The 18,374-nt window shown below is 36.1% G+C and overlaps 1 protein-coding gene across 5 annotated transcripts in view; it reads left to right on the plus strand.

The window, feature by feature from the left end:
- EFR3A (EFR3 homolog A) overlaps positions 1-18,374 on the plus strand; it is a 76,861-nt gene that overhangs the window by 27,943 nt on the left and 30,544 nt on the right. For 4 of the 5 annotated variants that reach the window (XM_014965489.1, XM_014965490.1, XM_014965488.1 and 1 more), the window contains 3 exons: positions 7,097-7,218; positions 10,200-10,349; positions 16,164-16,301. In XM_014965489.1, coding sequence (XP_014820975.1) covers positions 7,097-7,218; positions 10,200-10,349; positions 16,164-16,301 — 410 coding nt within the window. The remainder of the gene's footprint in view (positions 1-7,096; positions 7,219-10,199; positions 10,350-16,163; positions 16,302-18,374) is intronic. The other variant, XM_014965487.1, reaches the window with a different exon arrangement.

The following is an 18,374-nucleotide window of genomic DNA, read 5'->3' on the forward strand; positions in this document are numbered from 1 at the left end:
AAAAAAAAAAAAAAGAACAGAGATTGTAGAGTGGCTGAATAATGTTTCATTTTATTCTGATGTACCACTTTGGAGTGGAAACTGGTATTGTCTGGAAGAGACGAATAAATTGTATATGAAGTAAATGTCTTTAAACTGATGAAAAGTCTGACAACCTTTGGAAAAGTTTCCATAATATTTTTAGGTTAAACTCAGTTTCTGGCCAGTACAAATTTATAGTCTGTTAACACTTAAAAAGATCAGGAATATGATTGTGGCTATAAGTAGATCTTGATTATTTTTCATCCCAAAACTGACTTGCAAAGCTTCACTGGGATAGAAAAGCAGTGATGTCTTTCAAGTATGATTCCAGTCTCTTACTTGAGCTGTAGGGTTTTTTTCAGCCTTACAAACAAATTTTGCTTCAGCTGTGGGGCCTCCTGTGATTGCTCAGAAGTCAGGGTTTCAAGTGAAACCAATCTGTGTGCTGAATGACTCAGAGTAGTTTAAAGTCTTGGAAAGATCTGGAGCTCCTACTGGCTTCTGGGTTTTTTTCCCTGACTTCCAAATATCTGGTTTTGGATGCAGAATTTGTTCTACTTGGAGCTCTATATCTTAACAAAAACCAAAAGTTTCAATCAGTGTTTGACTTCTTAAATTCTCTATTGAAGTTAAATTTCATTTTTTAAGTTGATTTACTTCTAAAACACAAGCCTGAAGATTACTGTTTTGGAAAAACAATTGGTTTTCATTTATGTTCTTTTATGCCTGATTGTCAGGTTACATATAATTAATTCCTATACATTTTTATATGTTGCCTATGTAAATTGTGTTAGCTTACTTCCTGCAGCAGCAATTATTAATTTTTTTTTTTTAATGACATAGTTGTAAATCTACTTATATAGGCAGATACATGAAAACAGGTGAAATTCAATAGTGGTTATGTTGAATTATTTATTTATTTTTAAAATAGACCAGATTTCAAATTGGCAGTGTCTGTGAAGTTTAAAATGTCTTTTTCTATCATGGAAGATATTTTTGTTAACCATGTGCTAGGATAGCATATGCTGGTGAGGAAACTGAAAAAACGTGGTGGGAAAAAGTGAGATTTCCTTGGCTTAAGTAGTACAGAATCTGAAGGCTGATTGTAACAAGCTTTTACTTAGAATCTAAATTTCTCTCTGTAACCATTTTACAAAATTTCAGTAACCAAATATCATGTAAAACATTTCTCTCTCTCATGTGCAAATAATTAAATGTATTGTTTAGTTCGACAGTAGTTATATTACTAGGTTGGAATGAATTAATTATGCTTGTTCTTCCTGTCTAGGGATGAACAGCATTAAAACCTTTGAACTTGTGCTAAAATGTTTTTGGGACGAGAGAATTTTGAAAATTATTTTTAATTTTCTGTCAATGTTTCTTAGAGAGGGTCCAGAAAATCTCTTTAATGGGCAGCTGGTCAAAAACAATGGGGTGCATAATTTAGTACAACTTTAATCTTAAACCATGTTGACGTAACTCAGCTGAATACAAAACATTGTAAGCTAATTTGGAATGTTGACGGGGTGAATTCTTCTTTGTATTTTGGTAATAAAACATTGCATTTTCATCCAAAAACCAGCAGATATATGTAGAATGCAGTATAATTATTACTTTTAAATTATTTACCATGAATGATTTCTTCAGTTGGTAGGGTGCTTCATTTTAGAAGGACAGTTTCTTCTTAAGAGCAGTGAAATAATAATACCATGGATTTCCTGTGCAGGAGGAGGGTTATTGCTAGTTGTCATCGTTTGTTATTTAAAAGAAGACAAGCACTATCCCAAGTGGAAATGTCACCAGTCAGTGCCTGATATAACAAGAAAAGTTTTATATTTGTTAGTGTTGGCTTGTAAAAGCAGTTGGTTTTGGCAGGATTGAAGTGTGTGTATATGTAAAAATAGTATAAAATGTCAAGACTGTGAAATTAAAGAATGTCAGAATTAATATTCCCAGTAGAGTTCTCATTTTGTTTGTCTTGTCTGCAGTGTCCTAGTCTGCAAGTATGGGATGGAAACTTGTCTTTGTTACAAGATGCTTCTTTCATTCCATGTACCAATACTGAATTCTGTGCTAGCAGTGATTTAATACGCAATGAAGTATTTCATCTCGAGGATCCCTGCTCTGTCTGTCTTTATAGCAGTTAAAGGTACAGAGAGACAGAATTACACAAAGCACTTTTCCTCATCCTGTAGGTTATTACATTATCTTCTAAATTCTATGTCTGCATCTGCTAGAATTTGAGTGGTGCTGGATAAATCGCTTTAGGTCGTCCTTTTAGGGTCATTTGCAGTTAAGTATTGCTTCCCCCACCTCATGCTCACTCTCTGGTCGTGCATTACTCTCACCTGTAAACCAACTACAGACACAGCACACAACTGCACGTGTGGTGGTTACGATAATTTTCATCCAGGTGGCATGAAGTAAAATAGACTATGAAGCTATCCATCCAATTCCAATAAAATTCCAAATGAGAAGTGTCAGGTGACCTTAATTAATAATTAAATTAAATCACCAATTTCACAGAATCACAGAATTTCTATTGCTGACAATCTTATCTTGTTATTATTTATTGTTATCATTTTAATATTGTGCTTGTGAACTTAATGTGTGAATCCAATGTATGAATCAGTGGTTGAAACTTTTCTGTTTAGAAGAGTTGAACTGTTTGTCCTTTTTGCATTCGTTTGGTGAACTACGTGCATACACTTCTCATTAATGCTGTACTATGTAGTTTACAAAAGTCTTATGTTTATAGGATATCATGTCTTATGTTTATAGGATATCATGTCTTCCTGTGTGACAGCTTCCTAATAATGACATACAGTAGCTTTGTCTATAAAAGACAGTAACTATCAGCATCAGCACCCTCTTTCCCCCATCTGGAACATGAGAAAATTGCAGGCTGTAGAAGACAGACTTGGGAGCTCAAATATTAAGAAAAAATACTGCTCAGATCCAGCCTGCATTTTTTACAGGGAAATACTTTAAATAACACAACTCAAGACTAGGAGGACACATGCTGATTGTCTGTTCTTGAATTGCTGCAAAAAACATTAAAAGTAATGTTTTTTCTTCTACTGTACTGGCTACATAAGAGTGATAGAACAACATAAATATATATAAGAAATTATGTCCTTAGAAATTTAAGTTGAGAACTTCTGTGATTTGCCTACAGGGCTCACACAATCTCTCTCTCCCTGTTAATATCATCCCACTTTGTTGGCTCAGTCTGGAACAAACATGTTCTGAATAGATAATATGTTCCTTCTATATTTCCTGACAGATTTATATGTTTTTATGCTGATTGAATTTTATTGTTTTCAAAATTACTGGAAGCAAGATATTACCAGTGTAAGTTCCTATTTGTACTGTCTGTATTGTACAAATATAGAACATGTGTACCGGTAAAATTTCCATAAATTACCAGTGGGTGATTGCAAGCATTTACTATGACTGAATGACATGTTTACATCTATAAAAGCTTTGTAAGTATATCTCAGGCAGGTGCATGGACTTTCATAAGAGTTTTGTCCTTTTTTAGGTTGAGTACTTTTTATATTTGAAGTATGCTTGAAAATATCTTAGATGCTTAGGAATAAAGTGTTCTTTACTCAACAACAATAACACCTTTGGAGCACCACTGCTAAGGGGAAAGTATAGGCTCTGTACTGTAATATGTAATATACAAAAGTATAGACTGTATACCGCAAAACCTTAAAATTTCTATAATGAAATGAAATTGTATGCTTTACTGGATGACAGTGCAACTCAAAGCAGTGTTATCACAGTTAGCTTTCCTGTGGCCTAAATGTTCAGTCATCTGAATGCTAATCCTGCAATATGCTTCAGAAATGCTTTATGTTCAATGAGTGATTTTTTTTTATATTTTTTTTGTTATACACATGAGGAAATGAAAAAAAAAAAAAAAAAAAAAAAAAAAAAAAAAAAAATTGCCCTTTCTGGACATTTTACTGCGTTTGCCAGTTTGAGAAGTAGAACTTCTGGGTATTTACTTCCCTGCTACAAAGCTACATCATGAAATGTCCAGAGGGAGAGAGTGATTCCCTGACACTTTCTTGCCCTAAATTCATTATTTATTCTTACAAAGCAATTTCTTGGTACAATAAATCTTTCATCTAGCAAAACAGTTATTAAAGTTATATTAAATTTTCATCTTGGACGATCCTGTCAATCAAATAATTATATATTTTGGATAACATTAATATGCTAATATTAAATACCAGTTCAATTAATTTTCTTATGGCCACTCCCATAACGTTTTGTGTTCTTTAAACTTGCTTCTATTCTTTTACATGCTTTTATGGAAGTTTACTGGGTGATCCATTATAGACTTGAATATCTGGAAAATACTAAGATCATATTGACCTTTTTTTTTTTTGAACTTTGGACTTTATTAAATTGTAAGGACTAATTAGGTTCCTGTCTTCAAAAAACTTTAGAAAAATCTATTTCTGTTTTGTAATTAACAAGTCCATGAAACAAATCAGTGAGGGGTAAGACAATTAAAGCATTTTCCAGGGTCTTTTGGGAAGGAAATGATCATTTTTATAACTCACTGTATGGAAAAAATGTGGTTGCTTTTTGTGGACTGTCTTTCAGACTCTGGCAGTCGACGATACAGAATTGTTTTTTGACTGTATGTCACTTTCTTCTCACCTGACTATACAGGATATTCTCTACAGAAGGACATCTAAAATGGACTAGTGTTACACAATTGTGCTCCGTTTTCCATCATTGCTGAGAATACAGCTTTACAAACTGTATGATTTTCAGTTGCGCCTGTAGCTTTCAGTGGCTGAGCTGGCAGTGCAGTTGAAAGGGATAAGTTTTCTAGATAAAACAGAAAAAAAGACTTTTAAAAGAGCAGGAAAAGGGGTGGTTGTATTTTTTTTTTTCTGAAATACACTGCTTTCAGCTTGAAAACTACTTCAAAACCTCCACAGATCAGTATGCTGTAGATTATGTTAAAGTGCTTTGGGCTTGTCTAGATGTATGGGGGTAACGTGCTGGTAAAAGCAGGTTCTGCATCTCGGAAGGTGAACAAGAAATGCCTCAGCCTCTGCTTAGCAACTGGTAAGAAGAATAGTGGAGTGGGAAAAAGCAGAGGGATCTTAATGGAACATCTCTCTGCTTTAGGGCAGAACCAGCACTATGTTAAGTCTTGCTTTTTCCCTTTTTTTCTTCCCTTTGTAGCCTGTTCTTAAAACTGTCAGTGATGGAGAATCCAAAAGGTCTTTAGGCAGTTTGCTCATTTTAGAAAGGAGAAGCTTTTTTAACATCTAACTTAGGTAGCCTTTGCTTCAGTGTAAGCCCATTATTGCTTTTCCTTTTACCATTGGACAAAGAAAACTGTTTACTTCTTCTTCTCTTTCTATAGCTGTCTTCTGTACTTCTGTAAGACTAATATCTTTTAGGTAGCTCTAGACTAGATAATTTAATGTCTTTCAGTGTTCTTTAACAGGTGTTTATCTAAAGCTTTGTTCATCCCCTGAATAATTGAAGGACTGCATCAGTTAATCACCATCTTCAGCTGTGATGCTTCACCTGGATGCAGTGCTTCATCTAAGGGCTTATTAGTGCCAATTAGATGGCAAAAATTTCTTCACAGGTGTCACGGGTGATACACATCTATCACAATATATTGTTTTATTTTTCATGCCAGTATAATGGCATTGACTTTCATTGAATGTGCAGTTTATTATAACCTAAGTTTCTTTTCTGCATTCGGCTGTGTCTGGCATATATTTGTACAGCTGTCATAAATGGTATTTTGCATTTGTCATTCCTAAATTGCTCCCTTGATTTTTCAGGTCCTATTTCCAGTTTGTCAAGAACCAGGCATCAAATGTGCCTACAGCTCTGGCCAGCTTAGCATTCTTTGTGAATTTGATGAGCCCACTCTGTCATCTAAGTCTCTAGTGAAACTCAGATACTCCTGTATTCCAGACAGGCCCCTTCAGAAGTTCACTCAATACATTATTGTAGTTTCATGATTTACAAGCGTTTCTGTATTTTTTCCAAATCCTTTTGCATCTATCTTACAGGCAGTGTTTGACAGTGTTTTTCTAGCTTCCCTTTGAGAATTTTGTGTATTTTTTTGTCAACAGCATCACTGAAGTTAAGATATGACAGATGCTGCTTCATCTGGATTCACAAAATGTATTTCCTTGTCACAGGAATAATTTAGGCTGGGTTGATGTGATTTGTTCTTGACAAATCCATGTTGACTGTTACTTACCCCTTTGTTACTTTATAGATAGTTGTAAATTTGAAATTTTTTTCAGTGTCTTTCTGTGAGTGGAGTTATACTTGACTGGATTGTAATTCTCTGACTCCTCCTTTTACCCTTTTGTAAAGATAGGCAGAATTGACTGAATGCCTCCAAGTTTATTTCCCTTGAATGTTGATAAGTTGCTAGTTAATGTGATAGTGTAGCATTTGATTGCTTGAACTGCTCTCTACAACTACCTGAAAGGAGGTTATAGTGAGGTGGGGGTCAGTCTCTTCTCCCAAGGAACAAGCGATAGGACGAGGAAATGCACCAGGGGAGGTTTAGATTGGATTTAAGAAAAATTTCTTCACTGAAAGGGTAGTCAAGCATTGGAACAGGCTGCTTGGGGAAGTGGTCGAATCACCATCCCTGGAGGTATTTAGAAGTTGGGTAGACATGGTGGTGAGGGACATTGGTTTAGTGGTGGTTTTGGGAGTGTTAGGTTAGTGGCTGGACTTGATGATACTAAGGGTCTTTTCCAACCTAAATGATTCTATGAATTGATCACACTCACTATTCAAGTATTAGATGTTTCTATATTGCATAGCATGTTGTATTTCATGCAATTGCACCCTTTTATAATGATCTAAAGGATGTTCTAGTGGGAAGACTTTAAAGAAAACTCTCCAGTTTAACTCTCTGAAGTTAAATATTTAGCTCTTGTCAAATCTGGATTCTTTCGTAATGCAGTGTTTTATGCTACTTCTTACATGAAGTTTAGTACTCATTCTCTTTTGGGAAATGGTATCAAAAGCTTTCTAAATGTATTTCATTTTCCAGTTTGTCAAATTTGCCAACATTGAGGAAGACACACCTTCATACCACAGACGCTATGACTTCTTTGTGTCTCGGTTCAGTGCCATGTGCCATTCGTGTGACCACGATCCAGAAACACAAACCGAGTAAGTGCCGTTCTGCGTGTATTACAGAAAACTGTCTTAAAACATTATATAGTCTGTAATGCAGCTTTTATTACGATATTTAGTGGTATAGTTCATTTCTTAGGCAGAAAATGAAAGCCTGACTTTTTTAGGTAGCTAGACCACCTAGAACATTGAAGTCAAACTTAACTGGAATAATGCCTGGCAAATTGCATGGATTCTCTCCAGAAAGGCACTACTTATTACTGTAAATGTGTGCGAGTTGATTAACTCATTTGAGAAATTAATGGAGCTACTTATATGAATAGCAAAAGCATAGTTGGAGTCTTCTGTTTGAGAATTACTCATTAAAATTGATTTTTCTTAGATGTCTGCAGTATGATACTGTGTGTGAAACTGAAATATCTTCATGAATTAGTAGTACGAATTTTTACATTATTATGTAAGCACCATAATGTTTTTTACTTCAGCTCCCCCTAGTGATCTGTTCTTTGTGGGAATTGCTAATCAGCGTTTAACTCCTAAGCATTTTAGAAAACGAAAGGATTTTCAGATTATACAATTTGCAACTCTGTTGTCACTCATCTTTGTTATTTCCATGCACTAAATTGTTCAGCCAACTAGGAAAATTCCAGGTGCTGAACATCTATTCAGCCCTTTGGGTGCACTGTTTTGGTGTCAGCTGCAATGTGTAAGGGTTTTTCTTAAAGCTTGCAGTTTCAAAAATCTGTGAACAGAATGAAGGGTACATCACTTAGGGGAAAAAAAAAAAGAAAATGAACAATTCCTTCCTGCTTTAGTCTTCCGGTTCATTCCTCATTTTTGGTAATTTGCTGCTCTCTTATTGTTGCCTTATTGCTGTGAGTAGGGTTCTGCTGTAAATTTTGCCTCTAAAAGGGTTAGGATTAAATCTTCCTGCTTCTCCTGTACTTTTCCCCTTGTCCTCACTCCCTTTCCCTTTGGTAAGATTATTGCAGTGAACGATTTTACAGGATGAACCCGTGATTTGTTTGGGGAAGAACTGAAGGGATGGGACCAAAGGGCAAAGGGGATGGCAACTTCTTAAGCAGGTGTCACTAGTGAAGTGGATGATGAAACAGCCTTATAACTTAGGCTTCTGTCAGGTACAGTATATTTACCTGAAGCTGATGGTCGCAAATACTAATCATAAATGTTTTCATGAGCTTTTTGAGATTTTTGCCTTTTTAGGCCTAGTGAAACTAAAAAAAAATGTTAAAAGTGCTTAGTTAGCGTCCAACATGTCATGCAAGGTTAGGATATGAAGCTCAGCTCAGGATTTTAGTGCTGCTTTCACCTTCATTGCCCCTTGCAAATGAGAAGTAATATTAGTAATGCGCGAGAACATGGAATGAGTTAAGAGACTAGTAAATCCCTGACTCATCTATCAAATGTGACCTGCCCCTCATAAGGATACCCCAAAGTAACATACCTCAAAGCTGTGATTGCTGTTGCAATAAGAGAACTGTGCTAATCTTTCGCTCTTCAAATTGTCAGCCTGCACCATTATCTGTGTTTCAGTTTGCAATGTTGATGTGCCCTTAGACCAGGAGAAATTTCATCCTAGTGACCTGGGACTGTACATGCCCTTGATTTAAATGTAATCTCTGCTTTAATACCTATCTGAGCCTTCTTTGTAGGGGGATGAAACCTTTCCTGTGTGTGGTGAAATTTGATGCTGACACTTTCCTCAGTACTTCAACTCTCATTTTTTTGATCTCCTGTAGAAGATTAAGAATATGAAATTAGTGCTAATGGCACTCCAGTAGACAAAAGTGTGGCCTTTTCTTCCATATGTGAATCAATTTTTGCTCAGGTTAAAGAAATGTATAGCAGTATGACTTCTTCCACATCATCCTAGATGGTTTGTCTGCATTTCTTTCAAAACAGGTCTTTATGAACAGCAATCATTCTTGGAGCTGATGTACCAGATTTGCTGTAGGTACTGAGCTAATTCAACAAAACAGATGAGCTGTGACTGCAAATTACAGTTTTAAACGCAGATATCACAAGTAGCTGATACTGCTGATGGGGGCTAGGGAGTAATTCAGCTCATCCTAAACCAGACATCTGGAGTCACTGTTCTCCTGCGTAGCTTAAGGTCCCACTAAACCAACTGGTTTGAATGGGAACTTGAACATCATCTATGCACATAGTCAGGTAATGCAGGCTTCTGAGTCTGAAACTGAATCTCACCTGCTAAGTGAGATTCCCCTTTCAGTAGGGGAGCTTAGTGTTAGTATCTAAAGCTGTAGTATCAGCAAAACTTGATTACTTGATAATTAAAAAGCAAATACTCTGACAAAAAAAAAAAGTTGCTTAATTTTAAACATTAAATTAATGTGTAAGTTATTTGCAGGTTACAGCAATTGCTGGAGCGTGTCCAGAGGAGAGCCACCAAGCTGGTGAGGGGTCTGGAGCCTTTTGTACGTCAGGGTTAAACTGATAGAATTATCCTTTTCTTTCCATCTTTTGAGTCTTGCACAAATCTTTAAAGATTTGTTATGATTAATCCACAGCCTTAATTACAACTTTTAAAGACGTGATCACATGGCTGTGGTAGATAGTGCTTCAGCTTTCCTGTGATAACTTGACAACATTTTTCTTAAGCACTGGAATAGGTTGAGATTGTGCACAGTTTCAAATGACAAGCAGTAAGTTGCATAGAGCTGATGGGGTTTTACCCATCTTGATTCTCTTTTGGAGGTGGTATACATGGTTTGAGTATTCATTGATCAGTGTCAGCATGATCCTACAGATTATCTGCTGTTCAGTTGTTTGTTTTGTCAGCTTCCTTATGAGCTTTAAAGGTTTTTGAAGGCAATAATGGCCAGCCTTGATGAATTGGCCAAATTTCAAAATGACTGCTTGTGAGAATTGAAGAGAATTCCACGCTACGTAATTACTACTGCCTAACAGGGACCCAGCCATACTGGGAGGTGATGTGTTTCTCCTTTTCAGTAATCCCTTTTTTTCTTCTTTAGAATCCGAATTGCTGGAATCAGGGGCATTCAGGGAGTGGTTCGAAAAACAGTTAATGATGAACTTCGAGCAACTATATGGGAACCCCAGCACATGGACAAGATCGTACCGTCATTGCTGTTCAACATGCACAAAATAGAAGATATTGACAGGTATTTTTATTCTTGGTCACTGGCATGTTATTTAAGCAATCGTTGGGCTTAGTTTTTATGGTAGATACTTTTCTCTTTTCTTTTTATTGGAAATAACTACTGACCTTTACTAGCCGACTCTTCTCGAAACTGCTAGTACAGCTCTGCTTAACTGCTCTTAATATTTCTGTTCAATAAGTCTTTTCAACCGCCTGCATTTCACTCGTTGTAGATTCTTTCAGTCTAAAAGTTGCTCCAGAAATTGTATATCTGTGTTTAGATTTTTTAGAAATTGTAAACTCTTTGTTTTGTGATGTCAGAGAGATTATTAAGCACAGGTTTGTAGGTGACTCATAATGATTTTGCTAGTTATATTTGTTAAAAATTGAGGTTTTAATTCCCATTTAGCCATTAGTAACAACTGTCTGTCCTCTCTGCAATGTTACATAAAGTGAAGATTAAAGTTTTTTTTTATATGTAGACACCCTTCTCTTTTTTTGCTTTCAATAACTCCTGGGCACATTACCTGCCAGGTATGCCTTCACAAAACATCCACATGCTAATTGATGTTGAGGATATGCCAGTCACCTTACAACTGAAAAGTCACTTTTTGTGGTCCATGTCTGTATTTGTGGCTAAACACTGTGTAGGTGTAAAATGTGTTTATTGATAGCACTGGGAAATTTCCATAAAACCAATTTGAGCTGTGCAAACAAGCTTAGATGTTTGTTTCACGTCCAGCCCTGGCTGCTTCAAAACTTGCTCGGTACGTAGCCTCAGCAGCCTTCCTATAACAACACACTTTTCATGCTTTCTCAGCTTGCTAAATCTGTCAGGTTTTTCTTTTTTGGTTTGTTGGGTTTGATGGTGGGTTGTTTTTTTCCATTCCTCCGCCTTATTTCTTCTCTTATTTCTAACTTGGTACCTGTCTCTTCTCCTAACACAAATTTTCAGCTAAATGACTAGAATCAATAGTAGTCTATCTGTTCACATTTCATCTATTTACTGCATATATAGCTGAGGGCCCACGCAGTATGTACAGAAATACCCGCTTGGATTGTACATCTGAAGAGTGATCTGAATAAGAGACATAGGTTTCTGAAGCTGCTGTTTGAACAAGGAGAGCTCAGTTTGCCTTTGCTTGCTCTTACAGGGCTTCTAGGTGCAGGTGGGCCCCTTCCTTTGTTATTCTTTACAGTGCCCTCAAGCATATACTTTCCTTTATATAGCAAAATTAAACTAACTGCTGTTGGAAGAAACAACTGAAATAGGATCTGGATCAACCACTTAAAGCAGATCAGTTTATAAGTACCGTAGGACTAATTTTTATCATTTGTTGAGCAATGCAATAGTGGTGGTAGAAAAACAAATCTGTCAAAAAGCAACTGTTAATTAAATATCTGAACTGGCTGCTTAAAACTTTTTTCTATAATGCACATTGAACAGGGAAAAAAAAAAAAAAGACTAATGATTTTCCAAGTGGCAAGTATGGGCCTCGTATGATGCACATATGACAGAAAAGCTGAAAACAATATTTATAAATTGTTGATCTGCTGGCCTTAAATGATGTTACAGAGAATTTCTCATCTTGTTTAATATGTGGTTTCATATCTGTGGAGCATAAACAGAGGCATCTTGAAGAGTAGGAGTAAGAAGCATATTGTTCTGGCAGATGGAATCATTATTTGAGAAAGAGCAGAAATTCCAGAAAATACCCCCAACTTAAGTCCATAGAAAATAACCATTTTTGGTTAAAGCTGAAGTACACATAGGTAAAGCTTATTCTAAAGATCAATGTAACTTCTGCTTGCGGAACCTTAATTGCTTAATACAAGCTTCTTTTCAGTACATGTCAGATGAGACACTTTTTGGAGTCAAGGATTTAATATTTAAACAAAGTTTAAATAAGATAATTGTCATTATTTGTCTGTATATCTGAACGCACATTCTAGTTACGTGACTATCAGACAAACTTGCAAGTGTAACGTCTTCTGAAAATCAGGTATTTTCCTTAGTTGTGCTTTACTGCAATTCTGTATTACTAAATAAATTGCCATGCATACTTCAGTACTGTATAAGGTATTGTCTGAAAGACTCTCCCTACCTCCTTCAGGTTTTCTGGAAGAAAATTCAGAAGAGACAATCATGTATGGCAGTTTATCTGCATCTGTACAACTGGGAAGGGATGTGTGAAATTGAAAATTGAAGCAATGTTTTCACTTAGTTTGTAGCTTATTCTTCATGTTAACTGCAAAGCTAACTGCCAGCCTTATATAAAGCACGACACTCCAGCACTTGTTGTTGACTTGACTTCAAATCCTTCTAATATATCTGTAATGTTCATACAGATTCTGTTTTAGAGGTAGATTAGAATGTATTTCTTCCTCAGGATGAGTGAATCATAATCAAACATTCCTGTAGCTACTCTGTTCAAAAGTAGTGGTAAAGTCTTACTTCACGTGTCCCATCATATTTGATGGCCAATCCTGCTTTTGTGGTATTAAAGAAATCCCATCCATGAGAAGTTGAGCTGCTCAGAGCCAGTTTAAGCCTGCGATTAGACGTTTGCTACAGAAACTGCCGTACTTCAAAACATCCCTCTTTCCAGTTCTTTGTTACCACCTTTTCTGATAGAGGTACCCCCAGGAAAGCTGGTAGACCAGGTAAAGGGAGTAATTCTTGTCCATTTCATTGCAAAATGCATTTCAGGTTTCACTCTTCTGGACTTCAGGTAGTAGAGAAAAGTCTGGAAGTGGAGGAATAGTAACATTTTTAAGCGTTGCAGTTGGATTTGTCAGAGGTTTTCCAGATCTTTGTTTAAAAACCAAGTCAGTGAAACAAAATGAGTATGGATTGCTCATTTGAATGTAGAAACTTGAGAGGCTGAAATCTTTTTCCTTTGAAATTAGAAAGTTTAAAGAGTAGTTCTATATTCTTTGCCTTTCATCTGATAATGCTGAGTGCTTATCAGTGAGAAATACTATAGGGTAGGTGCTGTTAAAGTTCAAAACAAAAATGTGATTCCTGCAGCTAACAGCAGATAATCATTAACATTCTGAAGCAGCTGAATACTAACGTTATAGACTAGGAAGAGCTGAATTGCAATTTCTTCCTTTAACCTATTCTAAAACAAGTCTTCAAGCAGTACTGAGAGATCACCTGCTGTGGGATTGCGTCTACAACCATTTAAAAGATAACTTATTTTTACTGCATTTTAACTGGAATTCTTCCAGATAGCAAAGCTCTGTGTGTCTGTGAGTTCTGCACCCTGCTTTCTTTTCCCCCCACCCACCTGCCTTTGTAGTGTTGCTGCATTCCTGGGAATCTGTGTCAAAACAGCGATGGGAATGACAGTCTCGTGGGGTCGTTTGTACCTTCTCTGCGCTCCAAAGGATGCCCGTCTGGCTGGATTGGAGTCTAGGCAGTACAGGAAAAAAAAATAGGAAGATTGAGAGGCTCAGCAGTTGGATAAAGCTGCAGTTTAGTGGTACTCATGGTAGATTATATACCTTTTAAAATTCTAATCATTTTCCATTTGTAAAACTATTTCTCCTTGCTTATCTAACAGGGTGCCTGGGGCTTTTTTATTATTAAAATATGACAAGCCAGCAATGTTATGGTAACTTCTGAAACACTGGTGTTACCAGAGGCAACAGGATTTTATACAATGCAACTTTATATTGCAGCAGTCCTGAAAGTCTAGGAGGTATTACAGCTGTAATGTTAACATGTTCTATTTGACGTGTGGCATTTCAATATTTGACTTTTTATAATGCTCTAAATCTACGGTTTTATGATGGTGATAAATGAACATCAACTAAAGCTGATGCTCTTAATGAACACTTTTAAACATATTTAATACGTGAGCTTGCAGGGCAGAACTGAAAGTAAGTTTAAGGTTTTAGTGTACTGATTTCTGTTGTCTACATTTAGTGTCGTAATACAGAGGTGCGTAATGTTAATGTAGGTGAATGAATCCTCACTTAAGTTTCTGTAATGTGTTTTGTGAAAAAAAAAAAATACTTGCCACCTATAGGTACAGTACTTCTCAATAAGTAATATTGCACTTTAGGGGGAACCGTGTTCTTTCTTTGTTCCTTTGTTTCTCCCACCTCTCAACTTCTCAGTTTAAAAGCAATATTAGTAACAGCTTAATGGGATGATGTGTGAAGCACTTCTATTCAGAAATACATTTCAAATGTTTTTAATTTGCTGTAGTAATTCAGGTCTCTGTGTACTGAAAAGGAGGTGACTTTGAGCAAAGGAAAAAAAAAAACCAAACCACAAAACAAAAAATAAAACCCCAACAGAACTCCCACAACCCAAAAAATCAGCTAAAAGACATTACCAATGCCTCTATCAAAATTGAAAAGCAGGAAATGCTTCTGGAAAGGCTCTATCTTTCACTGTTTATGGTGCAGGTGTTGATATTTAGTTATTTCAAGGTGAGGAAGGTTCCCTTCAGAATTCAGGGCAGAATTTGGGCCTCAGTAGGTTTTAGTTTGTCCAAAACACAGTGTGGTTTCTGTAGTTTTGCTTCTCTCATGTCTGGATTAGGTCTTTAAATCAGTACTCTTACTCCCTTTTTTACCATTTTGATTTTAAATAGCCTAATTCCTAGTCACCAAGAGACAAGAAATAATTGCAAATGACAGTATTTAAACTTAACAAAAATTTGGTCATTGCTGCTGTCATTAGACTAAAACATTATAGCCTTGCTTTGCACTGTGGCATTTATTAAGTCATAAGTTAAAATTTCCATATGAAATGAAGTTGATATTTAAATGCTGATTTTAATTCCTTCTTAATTTAAGTCATTCATTGGGGTATTTTAGCACCTGAAGAAATAGCAGCAGTGGTAGTAATAAATTCTCCCCCTGCACATGGCTTTTTCCCTCACCCTCCTGTCGTGTCATCACTTTTATAGTTCTTTGCTATCAGTAGTACATTTCTACGGTTGAAATAACTGTAATATTCTTGTTAAAGGACAAATTTCTCAGCAAAATTTGTGCAGTTTAACACTTCACGGTGTATTTATCTGATGCAAAGTTTCACGGTCTGTATTTTTTGTTATTTTCTGTCAAACTCGGTTGCAGTTTCTTTTTCAGAGTAATGCTTTCAGGGAAAGAAGAATCCTCCTTCATCAAGGTCCACCTTTATAAATATAGTGTGGGGAAATTAACCCCAATATCTACTCTACATCTTAAAAATACATTTCCAAATGTGAAAGGTGGGCACAGGCATTCGGCACAGTCCTCTCCATAGTAATGTTGGGGGACAGTGAGTTAGAAGGTGACTAACTTGTACACTCTCTAGTTAAAGGTAACTGTGTGGGTGATAATGTTCTAATTAGTTCAATCAGAATTTTTTTCAACTCCCCAGCCATCTGTTTCTGCAGAAGTATTGGAGTTTTATTTAACGCTCACCCACACAGGGTGGATTCAGTAGTGGGCAGGTGAATGAGATCATTAGTCTGAACAAAATGACTAAGATTGTGCCTAACTTTTTGGGTGGTTTCATGGCCTTCATTCGTTGTTAGTAATGGGTCATGGTTTGTCAAAACACAGTGGTTCACAAGTCAAATCAGTATTAACAGCCATTGGTTTTGCCACATACATATTTACTAGTACAGTGGTCAGTGCTGAGTGAACAGATGAAGATCTATAGGTCTGCTGTAAGAGAATAAAATATTCAGAATTCTGTTTTGATGCATATTTGAAATACAATACTTGCTTAGATCGAGTGTGACTCATGGGCATTGTAGAAACAACATGTACAATAAAGAAGATGAGTATTTATCAGTAGTAAAATCAATGTATTTTTGTCTTATTTCAGCAGAATAGGCCCTCCGTCCTCTCCTACAGGAGGAGAGAAAGAGGAAAATCCTGCTCTTTTGGCTGAGAATTGTTTCAGGGAACTACTAGGACGAGCAACCTATGGAAATATGAATAATGCTGTCAAACCAGTTTTCGCGTAAGTTGAAAATTCATAGAAGGTTTTAAAAGCTTTTTTTTTATTCATCCTCTAATTATGTTGCATTAAATTCCTTTGTCCTTTTCAACCCAAAGGATTCTACTAACAGTTATTCATATTGCATTAAATGTAAAGAACTGTGCCGTTATCTATTGATCTATTACTTTCCATGTGCACCTGTCACACCAATCTGAGTTTAACTGTTGCAAACTTGAGTGTTTTATTAAAAGATTTTCATCCTATCCTGGACTTAAAATTTGCATTTTTCCAAAATACCTGCCAGTAGATTGAATATCTAGGTACTAAGCAGTTTACATGGACTATTTGGAGCTATATTGCAGCTGCTTTCTTACCAATTTAAACTTCTCTTTTGGGGATTATCTCAAAACTTTATCAGCAAGTGGAGTTACTTCAGTCTTTTGAACCATTTCAGTAGCAGGGAGATTTCCCAAAAATAATTCCTGATTCTCTAGGATAGAGTTAATACCTGGTTTGGGATTTGAGAAGGTACATTTCCTGTGACAGATCCAAAGTATTCAAGGTGTTATTTCCAGCTTAATTTCTTTTCTTACTCAGTATGATCCTAAGGAACTTTGAGTCTTTGTGCACCTCTACGTGCTGTATGCTGCGTTTGTGCACTGAAATCAGTAGATAACGACCAGTCACTCAGAATATTTTGTCTCCTCTACGAATAGAGAGTCTTTGTGGTCACCATTTTTGTATTGCATTTTGAGGAAAAATTGTCAAATAAATTCATCATTTCATAAATAACTGCTGTAAAGTATTTTTGAAGAACAAGAGATGCGGAAAATGCAATTTCCAAGCTGCTTTTCCTAAACAAAAAGTGAGTGCTCTGTCTAATCTAATTCACTTTGTGAATGAGCAGAACTGGTAGGAAGAAAGTTTGAGATTGTGAGTCCATTGTACTTTATCTGATTGAAAAACCTGACTTAGTTTATGTATACTTGATTAGAAAACAGTTTTTTCTAACAGCTTTCAATAATTTCATAGCTTTTAAGAAAGCTCTGGAAAGAAAGATAAGGCCATTTATTACAGAGGTAAACATAAAAGATGCAGGTTCAGTTCCCCACTTGGAGCCTTGCTTCACGTGGCATTGGAATATCAGTCAGCATCCTGTCACTTCCTTGCAAAACTGAAAGAATAATGCTTCTTGCTTCATGAGGCTGAGTACATTCAAAGACTGAAGGTTTTAAATATAATGAAGATAGCTGAAATCTGCTCGGTCTCCTGGTATAGGTTTGGATTGACCTTAATTCTCCTTGCCTTTGGCAGAAAATCTCCATGGTTATAACTGTCTCTACATTTAGTAGCTGGAAACTCTCAAATTCTCATTTTTAATGAAATCTGGCAGATCAGTCTGGCAACCTGCTTAATGAAAGTCAAAAATTTTATGTTAATATGATATGAAAAAACCCTGTATTTTGTGTCAAGTCACAAGCTATTTAGACTTAGCATGAATTTGCAATGTTGAATAGATTAGGCAGATCCAGAGGGATACAGAAATCTAGTGAATATAAACAACTTTGGAAGTCTAACAAGTTATACACCCTATTCATCTCACTGTATTTCCATTCTTGTGAGTTATCACATAATCTGTGCAAGGGTTTTGAATATGAAAAGACTGGTGTTTAATATTCTTTCAGCAAACATGATGCATGAGAAGATTATTTATGTATTCCTGTACATGCCTCAGTTCTGCTTTCTAATCATCACTATCAGTTTATCATTTTGTACTGTAAGGACTGCTCGCCTGTGTGACAAAGTGGGTGAATTCAGGGACTGTTAATTGCTCTTACTCCATAAAGTAATAGTTTGCACCATTGCTTCTGCTGTTCCTTTTAACTTGAGAAACCTAATTGTGCACATTTGCTACGTATATGCAGCAGGTCTTAACCGAAGGCAGAGTTTGGCATTTGTTAATCCAGCAATACAATGTTTTGTAATCTTACATATTCTTTATTAAAAGAAGTGTAATTGGGGAAAAAATAGGCAAGATGCGACTTGATTTTAGCTAAACTAAATGCATCAAGCTGAAAGTACCATTTACCATCT

The sequence above is a fragment of the Calidris pugnax genome, unplaced genomic scaffold, assembly GCF_001431845.1.
Source record: "Calidris pugnax isolate Ruff unplaced genomic scaffold, ASM143184v1 scaffold41, whole genome shotgun sequence".
In the NCBI taxonomy this organism is placed as follows: Eukaryota; Metazoa; Chordata; class Aves; order Charadriiformes; family Scolopacidae; genus Calidris; species Calidris pugnax.